The sequence below is a fragment of the Fomitopsis serialis genome, assembly GCF_022376445.1.
Source record: "Fomitopsis serialis strain Sig1Antser10 chromosome Unknown B0H18scaffold_114, whole genome shotgun sequence".
In the NCBI taxonomy this organism is placed as follows: domain Eukaryota; kingdom Fungi; phylum Basidiomycota; class Agaricomycetes; order Polyporales; family Fomitopsidaceae; genus Fomitopsis; species Fomitopsis serialis.
In genome coordinates this window covers 45477-63009 of record NW_025955074.1, presented here as the reverse complement: position 1 = coordinate 63009, position 17533 = coordinate 45477, and the positions used below count along the sequence as shown (strand labels likewise).

Below are 17533 nucleotides of genomic sequence, written 5' to 3'. Positions count from 1 at the left end.
TAACAACAGGTATTCATACATGAGCATGCCAGCATCTGGTGTAGAACTGAGTGTTGCGGCTTGCCCATTCATCGGTTTCGTGAGGCGTCATGCCACCTTTTGTGAAAGCAGTTAGAAACTGCTTCGATGAGATGTGAAAGCTTACTTTGTGTTGCCTTGGGAGGATTCGTCGGTCGAGTTCGCTTGCGAGATTGGTCAAGTACAGTAGTGCTTGACTGGACTGTTGAGATGACGCGGGGCTGTGAAAGCTGGACGGTAGGAAGTCGGTCCATGAAATCTCTAGGAGGACGAAACCGTGCCAGTCCCATGGGCTGCATGCTGGGGCCACTAGTATTGCTATAATATTGGTAAGCATTCGCTAGCTGGGATTGTAGAGGCTCAGACTGGGGTTGGGAAGGTCCAGCGAGGCCACCGATCATCGTAGACTGGGATTGCGAAGGTCCAGCGAAGCCGCCGGCAATCATTGTAGACTGTGATTGCGGCGAAGGTCCAGTGAAGCTGCTGGCGATCGTCGTAGACTGGGATTGCAGAGGCCCAGCGAAGCCGCCAGCCCTCGTCGTAGACTGCGATTGCGGAGGCCCAGCGAAGCCACCCATCATCGCAGACTGTGATTGCGGCGAAGGTCCAGTGAAGCCGCTGGCGATCGTCGTAGACTGGGATTGCAGAGGCCCAGCGAAGCCACCAGCCCTCGTCGTAGACTGCGATTGCGGAGGCCCAGTGAAGCCACCCATCGTAGACTGGTATTGTGAAGGCCCAGCGAAGCCACCCATCATCGCAGACTGGAATTGCGGCGAAGGTCCAGCAAAGCCGCCGGCGATTGTCGTAGACTGGGATTGCGGAGGTCCATCGAAGCCACCCATCATCGCAGACTGGGATTGTGGTGAAGGTCCAGCAAAGCCACCGATCGTTGTAGATTGGGATTGTGAAGGCCCAGTGAAGCTACCCATCATTGTAGGCAGCGGTGGAAGTGATGGATGAGAGTCAAAAGCGCTATGCTGCTGCTGATCAAATTGAGAACTTGGAGGAGGCAGGTCGCGATGACTCTGCTGGTACGGTGGGACATGGCTCGAGCCGTGATGAACAGCCTGAGGGTCTGTGCTCGTCCCAAAACACGCATCACCATATGTAAAAGCCGTAGAATAGCTAGAAGAAAATAACTCACCAAGGAGATTGGCAATGCCTGTGCCAGCTTGACTTGGAGGTGCCGTCATTGGCATGTTGTTTGGGCCACCGTAACCATGCACAGAGTGGACATAATCCTACACAAGTTGTACAGTATCAGATGCGACATCATCATGATGGGATAACTTTTGAAGGAAGTACAGTCTACGTACTTCGTGCTCCTCAAGTGTCATGTTCACTCTGTGCTCTTGTGGTCGCAGAGGCTGCTCAGATGTGATTCTCAATTGCGGGTCTTCAGCGTTGTGCGATGGGTTGAGGCCTGCAGCGCGAAGCTCTCGTACGTTCTAAATGCATGCTGTGACTCAGCTTGTCCGTGCTTATCTGCAGCAAGGCTAGATCACGTACCTTGCTTTGTTTTGGTTTAGATGCAGCTTTGGGCTTGTTCGTGCCCTTAGCTGTCGCCGTGTTCTGCCCTTTGTCAGTCATCAGGCTCAGAGTTGGTGTAGTTGATTGAACCGTGTGGCTAACAAATCTACAGGCATGTCAGAACCCGATGACTTGCATCGTGCATATCTGACCATCCAAGCATGGCGTCCATTCTTAGCTCTCGGAACATGCATACCCAAAGTGATATTCATACAGAAGCAGAGATGTACGTACACCATTCATTGTAGCAGCACAGTACGTAGAGATAGAGCAGTAGAGAACAGATAGAACAACATAGAGGCCGCAGCGGGGGAAGAGGGATGCTGGGAAGCTCGACAACACTCGGCATGTACACATAAACCTACTTGCATGCGGTCAGAAGGTTCAGGGGTGGGAGAGTAGGAAACGCACTGGCATCGTGTTGACAGAGCTACTGTGGCTCTTTCTCCTTCATGGGCAGGAGCGGCTCGAAATTGCCTGTCTTCGTGCGAACGGAGCTTCCTTCGCTGTCAGTCTCCGGGTCTGAGCCGGAGGAATCTTCGCCTTCCTGAGCATCCAGAAATCCAAGGGTCGCGGCGGACATGATCCTCAACTTCCGCTCCTGCTCTGCCCTCAGCTTCTCCGCAACTAGCTCCTCGACGATGTGTTCGATCTTCCGAGCACGCATGTAAGACTCCACGTCCTGTAGCTGCATGTGGGAGAGGCGGAGACAGTGGATGTGAGTCTCGGACAGCGCGTGAAGCAGCTCGATTTGGCGACACTTTTCGCTGATCTGCTCCTGCATCGTCGAAAGCTCAGAGCTTCGTGCAGTGACAGACTGTCTCTTTGAAGCAACCATTTCCGCGAGGCCATCGATGGAGAGATCAGCGAGCATGGCAGGCTGAATAGGCTCAGCCTTGTGGCTATGTTAGTAGCTAGTTCGCACGGAAACACAACTGAGAGCATACCTGAGCAGCGAGGGCAAGCGGAAAGTGGTGCGCCAGATGCTCAATCCGCTCAGTAGACCCGAACGCATCTAGAAAGCGCTGTTCATCGGCAATGTCTGGCTGCAGCAGGCTGTACCGGACGGTAGCATACTCTGGGTCGAGCAGGGCCTGGCGGTATGATTCAGAGAGGTGGTCGTTGCGAATGCGTACAGCATCAGAGGTGGTGATAGGAGGCTTGGGGGTTGCAGTACCCTCCGATTGCGAGCGGGGTCGGGCAAGTGACATGACGGTTGAGGTGTGAGGCATGAGTAAAGACTTCCTAAGTCCGAGTCCACTATACAAGTAAGATCATGTGACTTGGCATAGCAGGCGTATCTCCAAGTCTTCATACCGTTGAAGCCGTTGAAGCTTAGCATACGCAACTTGAACCTCTTGACTCTCAGTGTAATACTGTTGCTAGCTTTGATTCTAGGTGCCAATGGACGACCCACAGCAGCGAAGGTACAACCATGGCTTCCCTATTGTCTGCCCAGATGGTCAATGCAGCACCGCCTTTACGTCCTATGAGGATTTTGTATCTCACCTTTGTTGAGGTGGGACCGAGACGCGGGCGCTTGTGATGACACGGACACGTGACGAACGAACGGACTCAACGGACGCGCGTAGAGTAGAGCTACCTCAGTCGAGTACCACGAGGACGCGACTGAGGTAAGCCTGTTTGTAGTTTTATTCTCGGATGCTGGGCACTGATACTGTATTCCTAGACTTTGTAACCTTAACAGGTAGTGTAGCAATCGAGTCGAGTACCACGAGGACGCGACTGAGACTTTGTAACCTTAACAGGTTATGAGCCCCGTCTCGTTTTTCTGACCGCTTCCTCGTACAAACCGACGACGCTTTAAGGGCACAACCACCCGTTTTCGACGATTCCACGGCAAAACCACCGTTCTCACACGCATATAGTCACCGAAAACGCATATACCCACGATGTCGGACGACAAGGACAAAGTGATCATACTCCCTGAGAACTTCCACCTGACTCGCACCAACTGGGTGCAGTGGAAGAGCAAAATCCTCACAATCGTCGAACTCCAGGGAAAGCTAGGCCACTTGCTCGGAAAGACGACCGCGCCTAAGCCCGCCGGCGCCACGCCCACCCCAGCCGAAGAGACCGAGCTTGCCAAATGGAACAAGAATGACTTGCACGCGAAGGCAACATGCACGCTAAACATGGATCTATCGATCTGCGGTGTTGAACCCTTCGGTCTTACAGCGTACGAGTTCTGGACGGCTCTACTGGCGATAAAGGAGAGGCGAAGCGAGCTGGCGGTCATGAACGCCGAGGAGTATTTGAAGAAGTGCAAGTACGTCCCTGGCTCAGACATCCATGCCCACTTCGAGGAACTACGCCGTCGTCGCAAGGCGTGTAACGAGATGGCATCACCTCTCACCGACCACCGCTTCGCGATCATCATATGCCAATCCATGGGCGATGTATACAACCATATCACGGCCAGCCTTCTTACGAAATCCGATCCAGAAGACGTCATCCTGACAATCCTCGCCGTCCACGACAACGAAATGCTACGAACCGGTCAACCCCAAAATCCACTCGGAGTCACGCAGATGGCAGCGCCGGTCGAGCAGCATACGTCAGCGTTCATGACGGCCGCGAAGGCGGCGATGATTTGCGACTGGTGCCTGTGGAAGGGTCATTCGAAGGAGAGGTGTTATTGCGAGGGCGGAGGGATGGCAGGCCAACAACCGTCGACTTGGAAGTCGCAGCCGAGACCGAAGAAGGGCTCGCCGGCCGACCTAGCGCATCCCATGGCGAGCGCACAGATCGTCAGTACTCCGGCGACCACTATCCCTTCCTCATCCTTCGCGACTCCTACCGCGGCCCTCAACTACAACGTGTTCATGGCCAGCGCAGTCCTCATCCAGGATGAACCAGCGGACGGGACGATACGCGCCTACCTGGACTCGGGCGCGAGCCATCATTACTTCACGAACCGCGCAGACTTTTCTGAGTACCTCCCTTTAACCCCACACGCCGGAAGCAGCGCGAAACGAGGCGCCAACTTCACTATCATCGGTGTCGGGTGCGTCCACGCCGAGATGACGATCGGAGGTCAGAAGTCGGTAGTCACCTTTCGCAACGCCCTCCATGTACCAGAGCTCGCGGCGAACCTGATATCCATATCGCGGATCGACGGTAGTGGGTGCAACATTGCGATCAAGGGAGGGGAGATGCGAATCATAGGCCAAGGCGGAGGAAACCCTATCCTTGTCGGGAAGATGACCGCGGGCAACCTATACGAAGTCGTGCTGTCTCGAGTCAACGTACAGTCGATCCCGAACGCGGCAACTTCGGGAAAGTTGACTGCCCTGGCGTCCTTGACAAACGCGAAATCAGCTGATGTACACACTTGGCATCGCCGTTTCGGACACGCCAGCGAGCGTACTGTGATGGAAATGGCGAGATCCGGCGCAGTCACAGGCATGGAAGTAGTCGGAGGGATGCCGCTCGGGAAGTGCGAGGACTGCATCAAAGGGAAGCATCCTCGCAAGCCCTTTACGTCGTCGAGCGTCGAAAAGGAGGTGTGTGAGCGAATCTACATCGACTTGACGGGACGTGCACGGGAGCCATCATTGGGCGGAGCATACCACAGCATGACCCTCCACGACGGAAAATCATCCTTCGAAGCGCTTGACATCCTGAAAACTAAGGAAGCTAGCGAGACTCTCGAGTCTTTCAGCAGCTTCAAGTCGATGGCCGAGTTGCAGACGGGCAAGAAAATCTTACGCATACGTACCGACAACGGGCACGAATTTGACAACGCACTGTGGGCCGCTTTCACTCGGAAGCACGGGATTATCCACGAGACAACGACACCGTACACGCCCCAGCAGGACGGTATAGCAGAGCGCGGGCATCGAACCTTGGGCGATCATGCCAGGTCCATGCTCTTCGATGCAGGGTTGCCAGTTAGACTGTGGGCGGAGGCGTACAAGACGGCGACGTACGTAAAGAACCTGACGGCTTCTGCACGCCAAGGAGGTCGTACGCCTTACGAAGCGTGGTTCGGACGCGTGCCGGACGTCGCTCACCTGCGAGCTTTTGGATCAGTGGCATGGGCGAAGGTCCCCGACGAGACGCGTACAAAACTAGACCCAAAGTCAATCCGGTGTATACTCGTCGGGTACACCGAGAATGCGAACTACAGGCTGTGGGACCCAGCGACTGGTCGTATGATCCGGAGCCGCGACGTTATATTTGAGGAAGGACCCGGGCACCGAACTCTGATCCAGGACACACCGACCGTTGTGCATGTCGAGGAAGTGGAGCAGGAGCAGGAACTGGGACACGTCGTAGAGGAGCCCGACGGTCAGCCGGAGCGCATGGAGCCGGAAGTTGCGGGAGAGGCGAGGCCAGCAGAGGTGGATGAACCTATCGAAGCGCCGAGGGAGGCAGTAGCACCGCGCAGATCGACGAGAGCCACGGCACCGAGCCAGAAACTACGTGAGTCACACGAGTCCGACGAGCGTGAACAGGCGGCGCGCGACAAGGGAGAAGCGTGGGCCGTCGACGACGATGGGGTTGCCCCGCGTAATCCGAGCCCGGAGGGCGCCTACTTGGCCATGTTCACGGAGGCGACGTCTGCAGGCAGTGACGGGGACGTCCGGTGGTACCGCGGGGGCAAGACACCGGAGACCTACAAAGAGGCATGCCGTCGATCGGAGATTTGGACGCCCTCGATGGACAGCGAGATCAATGGCCTGAAGAAAATCAACGCATGGGAGCTCGTACCACGCACACCAGACATGAACGTAATAGGAAACAAATGGGTATACGCACGGAAGTTCAACGGCGACGAGGAGTCCAACGGGAAGTGGAAACCGAAGGCACGGCTCGTGGCGAAAGGATTTCAGCAGATACCCGGCGTCGACTACTTCGAGACCCACGCCTCTGTCGTGCGGTTCGAATCTCTACGACTGGTATGTGCGACGGCGGTTGTACGCGACATGGAGATGGCGCAGGATGACGTCGAGAAAGCATACCTCAATGCATCCCCGGAAGAGACTATCTACATGGAACAACCGGCTGGGTACGTCTCGGCGGAGTTTCCGACTCACGTCTGCAGGATGGTACGTGGCTTGTACGGGTGCATGCAGGCGGGAAACGACTGGTGGAAGCACCTTGACGAGACGTACCAGGACCTGGGCTTCTCGCGATCGCGATCGGACGAGTGCGTACGGGCGAGGTTCGACGGAGACGGTCTGGCTATTACCGCAACGTACACGGACGACATCGGGGAGGCGGCGGATTCGGAGGAAGGGCTAGCAACCGTGCGGTCCGAGCTCGCTGTGCGGTACCGGCTCAGCGGGGGAGGTGAGCTGAAGTACATGCTAGGTGTTCTGATCGAGCGAGACCGGGCGCAAAAGACGATGCGTCTTTCCCAGCGTGCGTACGCGGAACGCGTGCTTGACCGGTTCGGGATGAAGAACTCAAACCCGGTCAAGGCACCACTCGAGCCCGGGTGCAAGCTGTCGAAGGAAGCTGAGCCGGCGACCGCTGAGCAGCGCGAGGAAATGGAGAAGATCCCCTACCGCGAAGCGCTTGGAGCCGTTATGTACCTCGCCGTCGCGACTCGCCCTGATCTATCCTACCCGGTCCAACTCCTTAGCCGCTTCATGGCGAACCCGTCGTACGAGCACTGGCGCGCACTCAAACGTGTTCTTCGCTATATCAGAGGGACCCTAGACTATGGGATAACCTACGACGGCAACCACTCAGCAGGTCTCCAACCCACAATCTACTCGGACGCGTCCCAGGGCGACTGCGCCGACACGGGACGGTCGACGCACGGACACGTCGTCATGATGGCGGGCGGACCAGTCTCATGGAGCTCGCGGAGGCAAGCGGTGGTGACGCTGTCGACCACCGAGGCCGAATACATCGCTGCCGTTCACGCAGGGCAGACGGGAGTCTGGATCGCGAACTTCATGGACGAGATCTACGTGCCGATCCAGCGTCCTGTGGTGATTCGAATGGACAGCGCTGGGGGAGAAAGCCTGGCGACTCGTTCGACGAACTTCTCGCGGGTACGGCACTTGCACATCCGGTACCATTGGCTGCGAGAGGCGATTCGGGGTAAGCAGCTGAAGATTATTCATATTCCTGGTGCGGACAATCCTGCGGACATTTTCACGAAAGCACTTTCTTTACCTACGCTACTTAAACACTTACTTTACATGCGCGTCGCGGCCCCGGGGGAGTGTTGAGGTGGGACCGAGACGCGGGCGCTTGTGATGACACGGACACGTGACGAACGAACGGACTCAACGGACGCGCGTAGAGTAGAGCTACCTCAGTCGAGTACCACGAGGACGCGACTGAGGTAAGCCTGTTTGTAGTTTTATTCTCGGATGCTGGGCACTGATACTGTATTCCTAGACTTTGTAACCTTAACAGGTAGTGTAGCAATCGAGTCGAGTACCACGAGGACGCGACTGAGACTTTGTAACCTTAACAACCTTGACTCTGCTCACCAACACAATATTCATCTACAGCAGTGGGCCTACCAGAGCGGCCCCCATGATACCTACATTCTCCATCCACAATCTGGGTACCGTTATAAGGATGAGAAGCGTCCGAATACTTTTGAGGCCTTCGACAAGGACAAATACTCACAAAACCGTACTGTGAACCCTTTCTGGCCATTCCCAGACGAAGCCGAGACAGAGTTGGCAGAGTGGCTGAACGAGGCACTGACCTCGACACAGATAGATCAGTACTTGAAGCTTGCATACGTGCGTTGGATGTACCTATCTGAAGCACAAGGGACTGAACTTACTGAACATGTACAGGTCCGCCGTAATCCACCATCGTATCGAACATGCCATACTCTTCGGTCTTGGATCGAGCTCCTTCCATCCGGCCCAACTTGGCGCAGCGCGACAATCAATGTTGAAGGCTACGATACTGTTGCTCACGATGGCCCGATCAAACTGATCCATCGTGATGGTGTAGAATGCCTCGCATACCTCTTTGGCAATCCTGCCTGGGCCCGGTACAGCGCTGTTGAACCGCGTGCAGATCATACGGCCGGTGGCCAGCGTGTTTTCTCTGGCTATACAACAGCTTGTCAGATGTGGGAAATGCAGGTATGCATCTTCGTCTTTTCTTTACAGCATGAGCGTGCATATTAATCTTTGTCACCATATTGCTCAATAGAATAGGCTGCCTTCCGGCGCCGCCATCGCACCTGTCCACCTTGGTTCCGACAAACTCGCTGTCACAAGCAACACAGGCGACGTCGAAATGCACCCACTCCTCATGACCCTTGCTTCAATACCATCCACAATTCGTGCGAAGCTGTCCAACTGTCCAACCACGCATGGATCTGCATAGGTTATCTACCTGTTCCCCGATTTGACGTCCATCCTGATTACAATTCCATCCTCGTTAACCGCGTACTCCACAAGGCAATGGACATCATCCTGAAATCCCTGAAGGAGGCTGCCGTCAAGGGCGTCAAGCTCGCAGATGGTTTTGGCAACGTCCGTCTAGTCTTCCCGCCTATTGTTGGCCTCTCTGGTGACCTTGTCGAGCACCTCGATATGGCTGCGCTAAGCAGCAGTGTCTCGCCGGTCTCAATGGCTGGCACGGCAGAGTTTGGCGATGGCCTGATACGTCCTCCTCGTACGAAGACCCACACACTGCAACAGCTCCATGATGTTAAGCGGCTTTTCGATCCCTGGCAGCTCCATGACTTCCAACGAGAATGCAGGAAGGTCGGACTCAACGGTGTCCACAAGCCGTGGTGGCGCGATTATCCTCTCACCGATCCATCCCTGTTCTGTGTCCCCGACCTCCTCCACTCCGTGTACAAATTCTTTTGGGATCATCTTGTCAAAGCAGCTCAGATTGCCGTTGGTGCTGCTGAGCTCGACCGCCGTTTTGGTGCATTACATCGACGTATCGGCTACCCGCACCTCCGACGCGTCTCCGAGGTCAAGCAGATGACAGGCCGCATGTATCGGGAGATCATGCGCAGCCTAGTTGTTCTTCTCCATGGCGCTGTCACACCTGGATTTATGCGTGCAATGCGTGCAATCCTCGATTTCTTTCTTCTCGCACAGAGCCCCCGTCATACTCCCCAGTCCCTTGCTTGGATGACGATACACCTCCGTACCTTCCACGAGAATAAGCAGGCCATCATGGACGCTGGTGGACGGGGAACACTCAATCACTGGCAAATTCCCAAGCTCGAGCTATTCACGAACTTCGTCCCTTTCATCTTGTCTAGTGGTGCACTGCCACAGTGGAGTTGTGACGCAGTTGAACGCTTACTGCGAACCGAGGCAAAGTTTCCATTCGCCGCACGTACCAACCGCCAGCGCACCACTTTTGGCCCACAGGTCGCACGTCATCTTGACCGTGTGGAGAAACTGCGGAATTTCCGACTATACACACTGCTCAAAAGTAACGGTGTGGAACTCGTTGATAGGCTGCCAACACCTTACGATGAGGGCGAGTACAATGACGACGACAAGGATGACGACGACAAGGACAGCAAGGACGATGACGAGGAGAATGCTAGGCCAGACCGAGATGATCATGTCGACGTTGCACGGTCGTGGGTTCTGCATGCTCTCCCCGATCCAGGTACAGAGTTTCGTATCCGTGGCCCACACCCCGTGCGCAATCTCTTTGTATCAGGGACCATTGCAGTCGACTCCGATATCGCCTTCCACATAAACCGCCGCCCCGATATGACATGTAGCGTCAACGAGGCAGCAAACATCTACAAGCTTGTAGACCTCCGGGCTGCTCTCGCAGACTACGCGCTTGGCTTTCATATTGATTCTCCAGCTCGACGCGGCGGCGTTGTACGAGTGTCAGGGCCATTGACCGATCTGGGCTTTGATCACCTGCGGATTTGGAAGAAATACCGTATACAAATTCGCTCTGTCCAGAACCCGGACATCCACACAGAACCACAGACACTCACGGCGTTTCCGCCGAGTGAGAGCCACCCATATGGGTTGTGCGACCCAGTCCTCGTGGACAGTTTCAGGGCGGACGGGGAGCCATGGCCAACTGGTGGGTAGTACTCGCATATTCCTTGACCGAATCTTTGAACTGAAACTATGACATCAGGTTCCTTTGTCGTGCAAGTGCGAATGGTTTTTGAACCTATACCCCGTCACCAAAACCAGTTGTTGCCCCCACATTTACTGACTCCCCTCGTCTACGTTCAAGACTTTCTATTTGCAGACCTCAATCACGAAGGGCGCCCTGCTCGTACAGCAGACATCTCCATGTATCGGCTTCAGCGGCGCTGTTACAGGGATGCTGCGAACATCATACACCGTGCAGGAGAGGTCTTCCCGCTTGCTAACATCATGCGTCCTGTCGAGCTGGCTCCTGTACACACAGGGCCTGTTATGGACAAGTCACTGAACACAGCGACTGCACTCGAGATCCCGATGTTTTTTTTCTTGAACGATATGTGGGATACGGAGATTTACGATGCGCTCCACATGCAGTACGAGCAGTGACAAGCCACACGAGATTATGTAATAATGATTTTGCGAACTTTTCCTTCAGGCTGGCGTAGTTTCACTTTCAGCAATAATATATTGAACACAATTGACGTCGCTGCCATCATATCCGGACCTGTCCTTACTCCCGAACAGATAATCTACCTCAAAAGGCATGGTCAATGTGATCGGGGGCGTTGAAGCGAGCTCAAGCGAGCTTGCTATGAAGGGCATCGGAGAGCTTGGAGACGCCCTGAGCGGCACGAAAAATGGGATGGAGGATCGGGTTGAACGTTGAGAGGTTGAAACAAGGTTCGCCGCACGAAGCGCGGTGCACAGAGTGATCCGAGCCGCCTGCCGCGACGCGCTTCTAGGCTTGTGCCGCTGCCCAGAGGACCAGCGGGCGCACCCCTTGGTGTGCGCGACGCGATAGCAGCTCGTAGAGGAGAGGGAGCGCGGCAAGTCCCCGTTGGAACATATAAGGATGTACGGCGGGAGGCCGCCGATCACCCTCGCGGCGCGCCAACCCCGACATCCCACCGACACGCGGCATCTGCCAGCGGCGGACCCGGCGCCCTCGCCTCGCGCTTCTTCTCGCACGCGCGAGCCCATGACGCCATGCCTGACCCGCACCTGCGCGCTTGCTGCCCTATCTCCGCCACGTGCATGCGATCGACTGCCCTCAAGAACGCGCGCGCATCCAGCCCCACTCCAGTGCGCTCCTCAGCCTGCTGCTGAGCTGCTCCCCTCCGTCCGACACGGCGCCCCCCGCGATGTCCTCTGAGTCCTCCGGCCTCGCGCCGCCCCCGCCCGTCACCGCGCCCGGCGACCGCGCCTCCCTCGGGCGCGCCGACTCCTTCGCCGACTCCGCCGCCGCAGGCCCCTACGTCCCCCGAGCACCGCCGCCCTCGAGCCCTCCGTCCCCTCCACCCCCGTCGGCGCCTACGCCAGCCCCGCCGCCGCCGCCGCCGCAGAGACCAGCCCGTTCGTCCCCCAGAGCACGAACCCGGACCCGGACCCCGAGGCCGCGCATCGCAAGGAAGCGTCGACCGGCTCGAAGGAGGCGTTGGCGGGGGAGGCGCGCACGGCGGGCGCAGCGGCGCGCCCGTGGTACCACTATCGCCGGCCGTGGATCTGGCTCGTCGGCGGCCTCGCGCTCGCAGCGCTCGTCCTCGTCGTCGTCCTCCCCGTCTGGTTCGTCGCCGTCAAGCCGCACCGCGACCGCGCGAGCGGCGCTGCGGGCAAGGGTGGTGGAGGCGGCGTGGGCGGCGGCGCGGTGACGGGCGGGAACGGGAGCACGGTGACGATGGCGAACGGGAGCACGTTCACGTACACGAACAGCTTTGGTGGATATTGTGAGTAGCGTCGTTTCCCCGCGGTCGCCCGCCCCGCGCCATGTGCTGACCGCGCGCTCTCCACGCAGGGGTGTACGACCCCGCGGACCCGTTCAACAACTCCGCGCGGGCGAACGCGTGGACGCCGCCGCTGTCGGAGCCGTGGAACTTCAGCACGCACCGCATCAACGGCGTGAACCTCGGCGGGCTGTTCGTCCTCGAGCCGTTCATCACGCCCAAGTACTACCAGCAGTACGCCGCGGCGGGCGCGATCGACGAGTGGACGCTCGACACCGCGCTCCGCGCGCAGGCGAACATCACCGCGGTCATGCAGGCGCACTACGGCGCGTTCGTCTCGGAGCAGGACATCGCTGAGATCGCCGGTGAGCAGTCTGCCTGCCTGTCTCTCGCACGTCGTGCGCGCGCGCTGGGAATGCTGACGGGCGTGGGGGTTCGTGCGTAGGTGCGGGCCTGACCTGGGTGCGGATGCCGATCCCGTTCTGGGCGATCGAGGCGTGGAGCGACGTGGGCGTCGCGGACGGGACGACGGTCGCGGAGCCGTTCGTCGCGCGCATGTGCTGGAGCTACATCCTGCAGGTGTTCCAGTGGGCGCGCAAGTACGGCCTCCGTGTCAACCTCGACTTGCACACCATCCCTGGGAGCCAGAACGGTCGGTCTTCGTGATCCTTTCGCTGTATTCTACTGAGGCGCTGATCGCGGGGCGCAGGGTACAACCACTCGGGCAAGCTGGGCACGGTGAACTTTTTGAACGGGATGATGGGCATCGCGAATGCGGAGAGGGCGCTGGAGTATATACGTGTTATCGCGGAGTTTATCACCCAGGTGCGTGCTCTGCTGTGCCGCATCTCGTCGCGGACATTCACGAACTGCTCTGCAGCCGGAGTACCAGCCTGTCATCCCGATCTTTAGCATCGTGAACGAGGCGCTCCTGCAGACGATCACGCTGCCTGTGCTCACCACCTTGTGCGTCGCTGTGGATCCATCATCGCTGTCTCATGCTCACTCTGGACTGCACAGCTATCTGAACGCACACTGGATGATCCGGAACATCACGGGCGTCGGCGAGGGCAGCGGGCCGTACATCGCGATCCACGACGGCTTCATGGGCACCGCGTACTGGGCGGGCTTCCTCGAGGGGAGCGACCGTGTCATCCTCGGTGCGTCGCGCTCTCGTGCCGGTCGGGAAGCGCTGCTGACGGACTGCTTCCCCTCACTGCTCTTCGCCTCCGGCAACTGCCGTCTCCCGTGCCTGCTCCTCTCGTGTGCCCCTGACGCGCGACTGCCTTCGCCGCTCGCTCACTGCCTGTCAACGTGCCAATCGCCCGGCCTGCCCTCGGCCCCGCCGACGCCTGGACCATGTCCTCCTTCTCTTCTGCCGCGCGATCGTCGCTGCTGTGTTCCCTGCGTGTCTCCGTCTCCCCAAGGTGCGTCGCTCGCGTCTGCCGCGTCTGACATCCGGTGCTCACGCGCACGCAGACGGACGGCTTCCACGAGCTGGCGCTCAACGACGCTTCCATCCGCCCGCCCAGGTCCACCCAAGTCCTTGTCACGGCTCACGCCGTGTCCCTCCAGGTACGTCCAGTCCGTCTCCACCGCTGATCCGAGCCCGGCGCTTCCTACCCCCAGTTCTGCGGCCGCGGCGCACCCGTCGACGGGTTCCTCACCGAGTACAAGATCCTTCCCGCGCACATACCTACCCCGCATTCAAGTGTCGAGCACCGAGCGTACAGGACTGTGGGGAGGCGGACGCGCTTGTGAGGAGACGAGCATAGGGCCCTCGATCTTGGCGACACTCCACGTTCCCGCACGTAACCGCCACTCTCGCCCGTGGCGTCGTTCTTCTCTAGCACCCGATTGCCTTTCGCCGTCCCTTCCGGCCCGTCTCGCATCCTCTGTGACCTCTTGCAGCCCTCGTCCTCCCTCGTGTTGCTCGCTCTTCAAAACACTTATGCATCGCACGTGCCGCGGGCTGCGTGAACGACCTACGGACTTCTCTACGCGGAGACGAGGTTGTCTCCTCACACCTGACCCCCGATCGTGCACGTTGGAACCCTCGAATACGGTACGACAGACAACTCCATGCATATATGCTGACGGCTACGAGCTATAGGTGCACACGGCGAATGATGGCGGCACAGCGCGTCGCTGCGCAGAAGACGAGACCCAGCAGCGGGGACATCATACCCCGCACAACCGACAGACTCGTCGCGTACACCGAATCACTTGCGACCGCGATCGACTTCCAGCCGGCTGTGCGCAAACCGGGGACACATGCTCCATTCACCTGGATGCACGGATCGCTGCGAGGCAGCGATCTGCACGTCCCGGCGGGGAGCGTGTCCTCCTCTCGGGCATTGTCCTCAGCCGTCATCCCTCGATACCACAAAACGCAGGCCCAGCGCGTCGCAGCTCGGGAACTGGGCAGCTGGTTGTCAGTGCTACATGCGCTCGCTCGATCGCTGGCGCCTCGAGCAAGCCACACGCGATCAGCACGGCTTGCTGCTGGGAGCCCGCCCGAGTCCCTCTGGCCGCCCCGCAACACCGAGCGGTCCTCTTCTAATCGTCTGTTCCACCCCTCTACTCTGTTTTTCGCCACTAACCCTGTTACTGCTCAGGCACCGAGCCACTACGCATAACCCTCCCGCAACGCCCGCCGATCAACACGCGCCCGTTCGGGACGTGTCCCCACGACGATCGCTGGCCCCGGACGTAGCATCTGCTGCTCCCCGCGGGCCGTCTACGATCATCATCTCGCCTCAAGCCGAGCGGGAAGCATACGACGACGGACCACGAACAAGTCAGGACGGACACGTGGAGGGCTGGACGGTAGACAGCTGCGATCTGCGCGGGCTGGTCGAGGAACGCCGTCTGCGGCCAAACGTGGACCAATTGACGGAGCGAGGGTTACCCGGGCGGTGACGAGCGCGGTAGGTAAGTGTCTGCGTACCGGGACGTTCAGCAGAGTGAGCGGCGAGACGGCAGGTGGACGGACGGACGGTACTCACGTTGTCCACGACGCTGGACCATCGAGGGCCGTTGCTAGGTCGCCGGACGGCCACGCCTAGCGCGGAAGGCTGGGTTGTACGCGTCAGGGGCAGGAATACCACAGAGTCGTGACGCGACGGCTTACCGACGAGTATTGTGCCTGTGACGAGGGCGGATCGTGCCTGCGGATATGATCAGAAGCGAGAACCCTGCGGGAACACAGGAGTCACGTACCACGCGCGACTCACATACCGTCACTGGTGGACTTCATGGACGAGCAGTGTGTAGTTGATAACGCGGCAGACGGGTAGAGTAGCAGGTCGGTTAAATTACTGAGACAGCTGTGGCGTGACTTACCTCCCTTCATCATTCGACAGACGTCTCCCCGTAGCCGACGTCTGCCGCGACAAGAGTGGCATCACCGGGGACTACGACCGGGCGTCATGAGACACAAACTTCGAGTCGGCGGGCGTGTCGGCGCGAACTGCGTGAGGATGGCTGTCGTAACCTATGATCAGCCCGTGCCGAATCCCGCGAGATTCACCCAACATGGCACGTACCTCGTCGGCGTCGTTCAAGGTGGGACACGTCGACTGTGTGCAGGCGTGAAAGCCGTCGGCGAGCTTGCGGGCCCAGGGTTCGGCGAGGTGAGTCGCGTGCCCTACAACGTACCCAATCAGTGATGAGCAACGTCAACAGGTACAGGGCTTACCGCGGGTTGCAGGAGTGCAGGACAGGACGAGGCGGGCAGAGCAGAGGAGCATGGGGACGGGATGACAGCCTCTCGCCTCCTTATATCCCCACCCTCGCCTGTCATCGTCCTCGCGACCCGGGCCCCGCCCCGTCTCCATACACCGTCGGCTGGCAGTGACAGGGCTTCTGGTGCGCACTGCCGTCGCGTCTCGTCGCATCCCTGCACACCAGGCCGGTTGACGCGCTGCTGCGTTGTCACGGCGGGTTGCAGGGATGTTCCTGCGACGGTCGCGAGATCGTCGATTGCGCAGGCTAGCGCGGACGCGGCGCTCGGGCGGCAGGTACGCGTCGCCCGTCAGAAGTTTCCGTACCACCGGGAGTCGTCTAGGACGTGCTCCCCGGGAGAACATCTGACGGCGCCGGGACATGTCCCTATGTCAGGTCACCCAGCCTCCAGGTTCGAGGAACCGTGCTCGTCGACGGTCGGGTGCCAGTGCAGTAGCGGCCAGGGAGGCAACACTACAGCACGCCAATGACCGTGGACTGGTCCTGCGTGTGCTGTCTCGGCTCGACTGACGAACACTGCAAGTCAGCCATGGAGATCAGTCCGGCACGGTAGCAGCCGTCCTGTGTTACGACGGCGCACGGGTGTACGGAGCCGCGACAAGCTTCCAATCTACGGTACGTCTTCTGTTTCCTTTCGCTTACCACGGTGAATCACACAGGCACGCAGATGCTCGCCAAACGCGCCGTCTCCATGTCGAACGGTGGCGTGGATCTCGAATTGCGTATGCGGGACTGTCGGCCTTTCACCGACGACTCATCTGTTGGTGTGAGTACTCGGAAGACATCCGTCTCATTCGTAGGACTGACATACATTTATGCATGACTGTGCTCGTCAAGCCGGCGACGACGACACTGCTTCGGCTCGACTGACGAACACTGCAAGTCAGCCATTGAGATGAGTCCGGCACGGTAGCAGCCGTACTGTGTTACGACGCACGGGTGTACGGAGCCGCGACAGGCTTCCGGTCTACGGTACGTCTTCTGTTTCCCTTCGCTTACCACGGTCAACTATACAGGCACGCAGGTGCTCGCCAAACGCGCCGTCTCCATGTCGAACGGTGGCGTGAATCTCAAAATGCATCTGCGAGGCAGTCGGCGTGAGTACTCGGAATTGCTAGGACTCACATATGCATTCATGCAGGACTGTGCTCGTCGAGCCGGTGACGGCGAGACTCTCTCGGTGCAAGTAACTCGGTGGAATGACTGCGAAGTACATTCCAGTCTTCCGCGGACGATGCTGACCGGGGTGTTCTGCGCGCCGTGTGAGCCGTTGCGCGGAGACTTATGAAACAGGGACAGTACCTGTTGGGTTCTTCGAGCCGACGACATCGCGTCCGGCTACTGTTACGGTCCCTTCGCTCGGTACTGCTTTCGTGTGGTCAGAGATTACCCTGCGGGAGGGACTTGAAA

The 17533-nt window shown here is 58.6% G+C and overlaps 3 protein-coding genes across 3 annotated transcripts; all 3 read right to left on the bottom strand.

Moving 5' to 3' along the window:
- Positions 1-13: 13 nt before the first annotated feature.
- B0H18DRAFT_1124098 (uncharacterized protein) lies at positions 14-2759 on the bottom strand (the record flags this gene model as incomplete). Its single annotated transcript, XM_048034792.1, has 7 exons — positions 14-96; positions 146-1093; positions 1163-1259; positions 1335-1466; positions 1528-1654; positions 1983-2443; positions 2496-2759. 7 exons carry the CDS (start codon positions 2757-2759, stop codon positions 14-16), a joined length of 2112 nt encoding a protein of 703 aa, XP_047887840.1.
- Positions 2760-13979: 11220 nt separating this feature from the next.
- B0H18DRAFT_1037682 (uncharacterized protein) lies at positions 13980-15496 on the bottom strand. The gene is made up of 4 exons (XM_048030408.1): positions 15362-15496; positions 14995-15306; positions 14490-14941; positions 13980-14441 (listed from the first exon to the last, which is right to left on the bottom strand). The coding sequence occupies exons 2-4, from the start codon at positions 15011-15013 to the stop codon at positions 14223-14225; spliced, it is 690 nt and encodes a 229-aa protein (XP_047887839.1). The 5' UTR covers positions 15014-15306; positions 15362-15496; the 3' UTR covers positions 13980-14222.
- Positions 15284-16128, bottom strand: B0H18DRAFT_1124095 (uncharacterized protein; the record flags this gene model as incomplete). Its single annotated transcript, XM_048034791.1, has 7 exons — positions 15284-15318; positions 15372-15453; positions 15510-15546; positions 15744-15792; positions 15850-15862; positions 15925-16025; positions 16077-16128. The coding sequence occupies 7 exons, from the start codon at positions 16126-16128 to the stop codon at positions 15284-15286; spliced, it is 369 nt and encodes a 122-aa protein (XP_047887838.1).
- Positions 16129-17533: the final 1405 nt, after the last annotated feature.

Bases quoted from the DNA above. Each gene is read 5' to 3' on its own strand.
- B0H18DRAFT_1037682 (XM_048030408.1), bottom strand. The intron at 14,442-14,489 runs CTATAGCTCGTA...TGTCTGTCGTAC, and splicing joins CCATCATTCGCCGTGTGCAC to CGTATTCGAGGGTTCCAACG.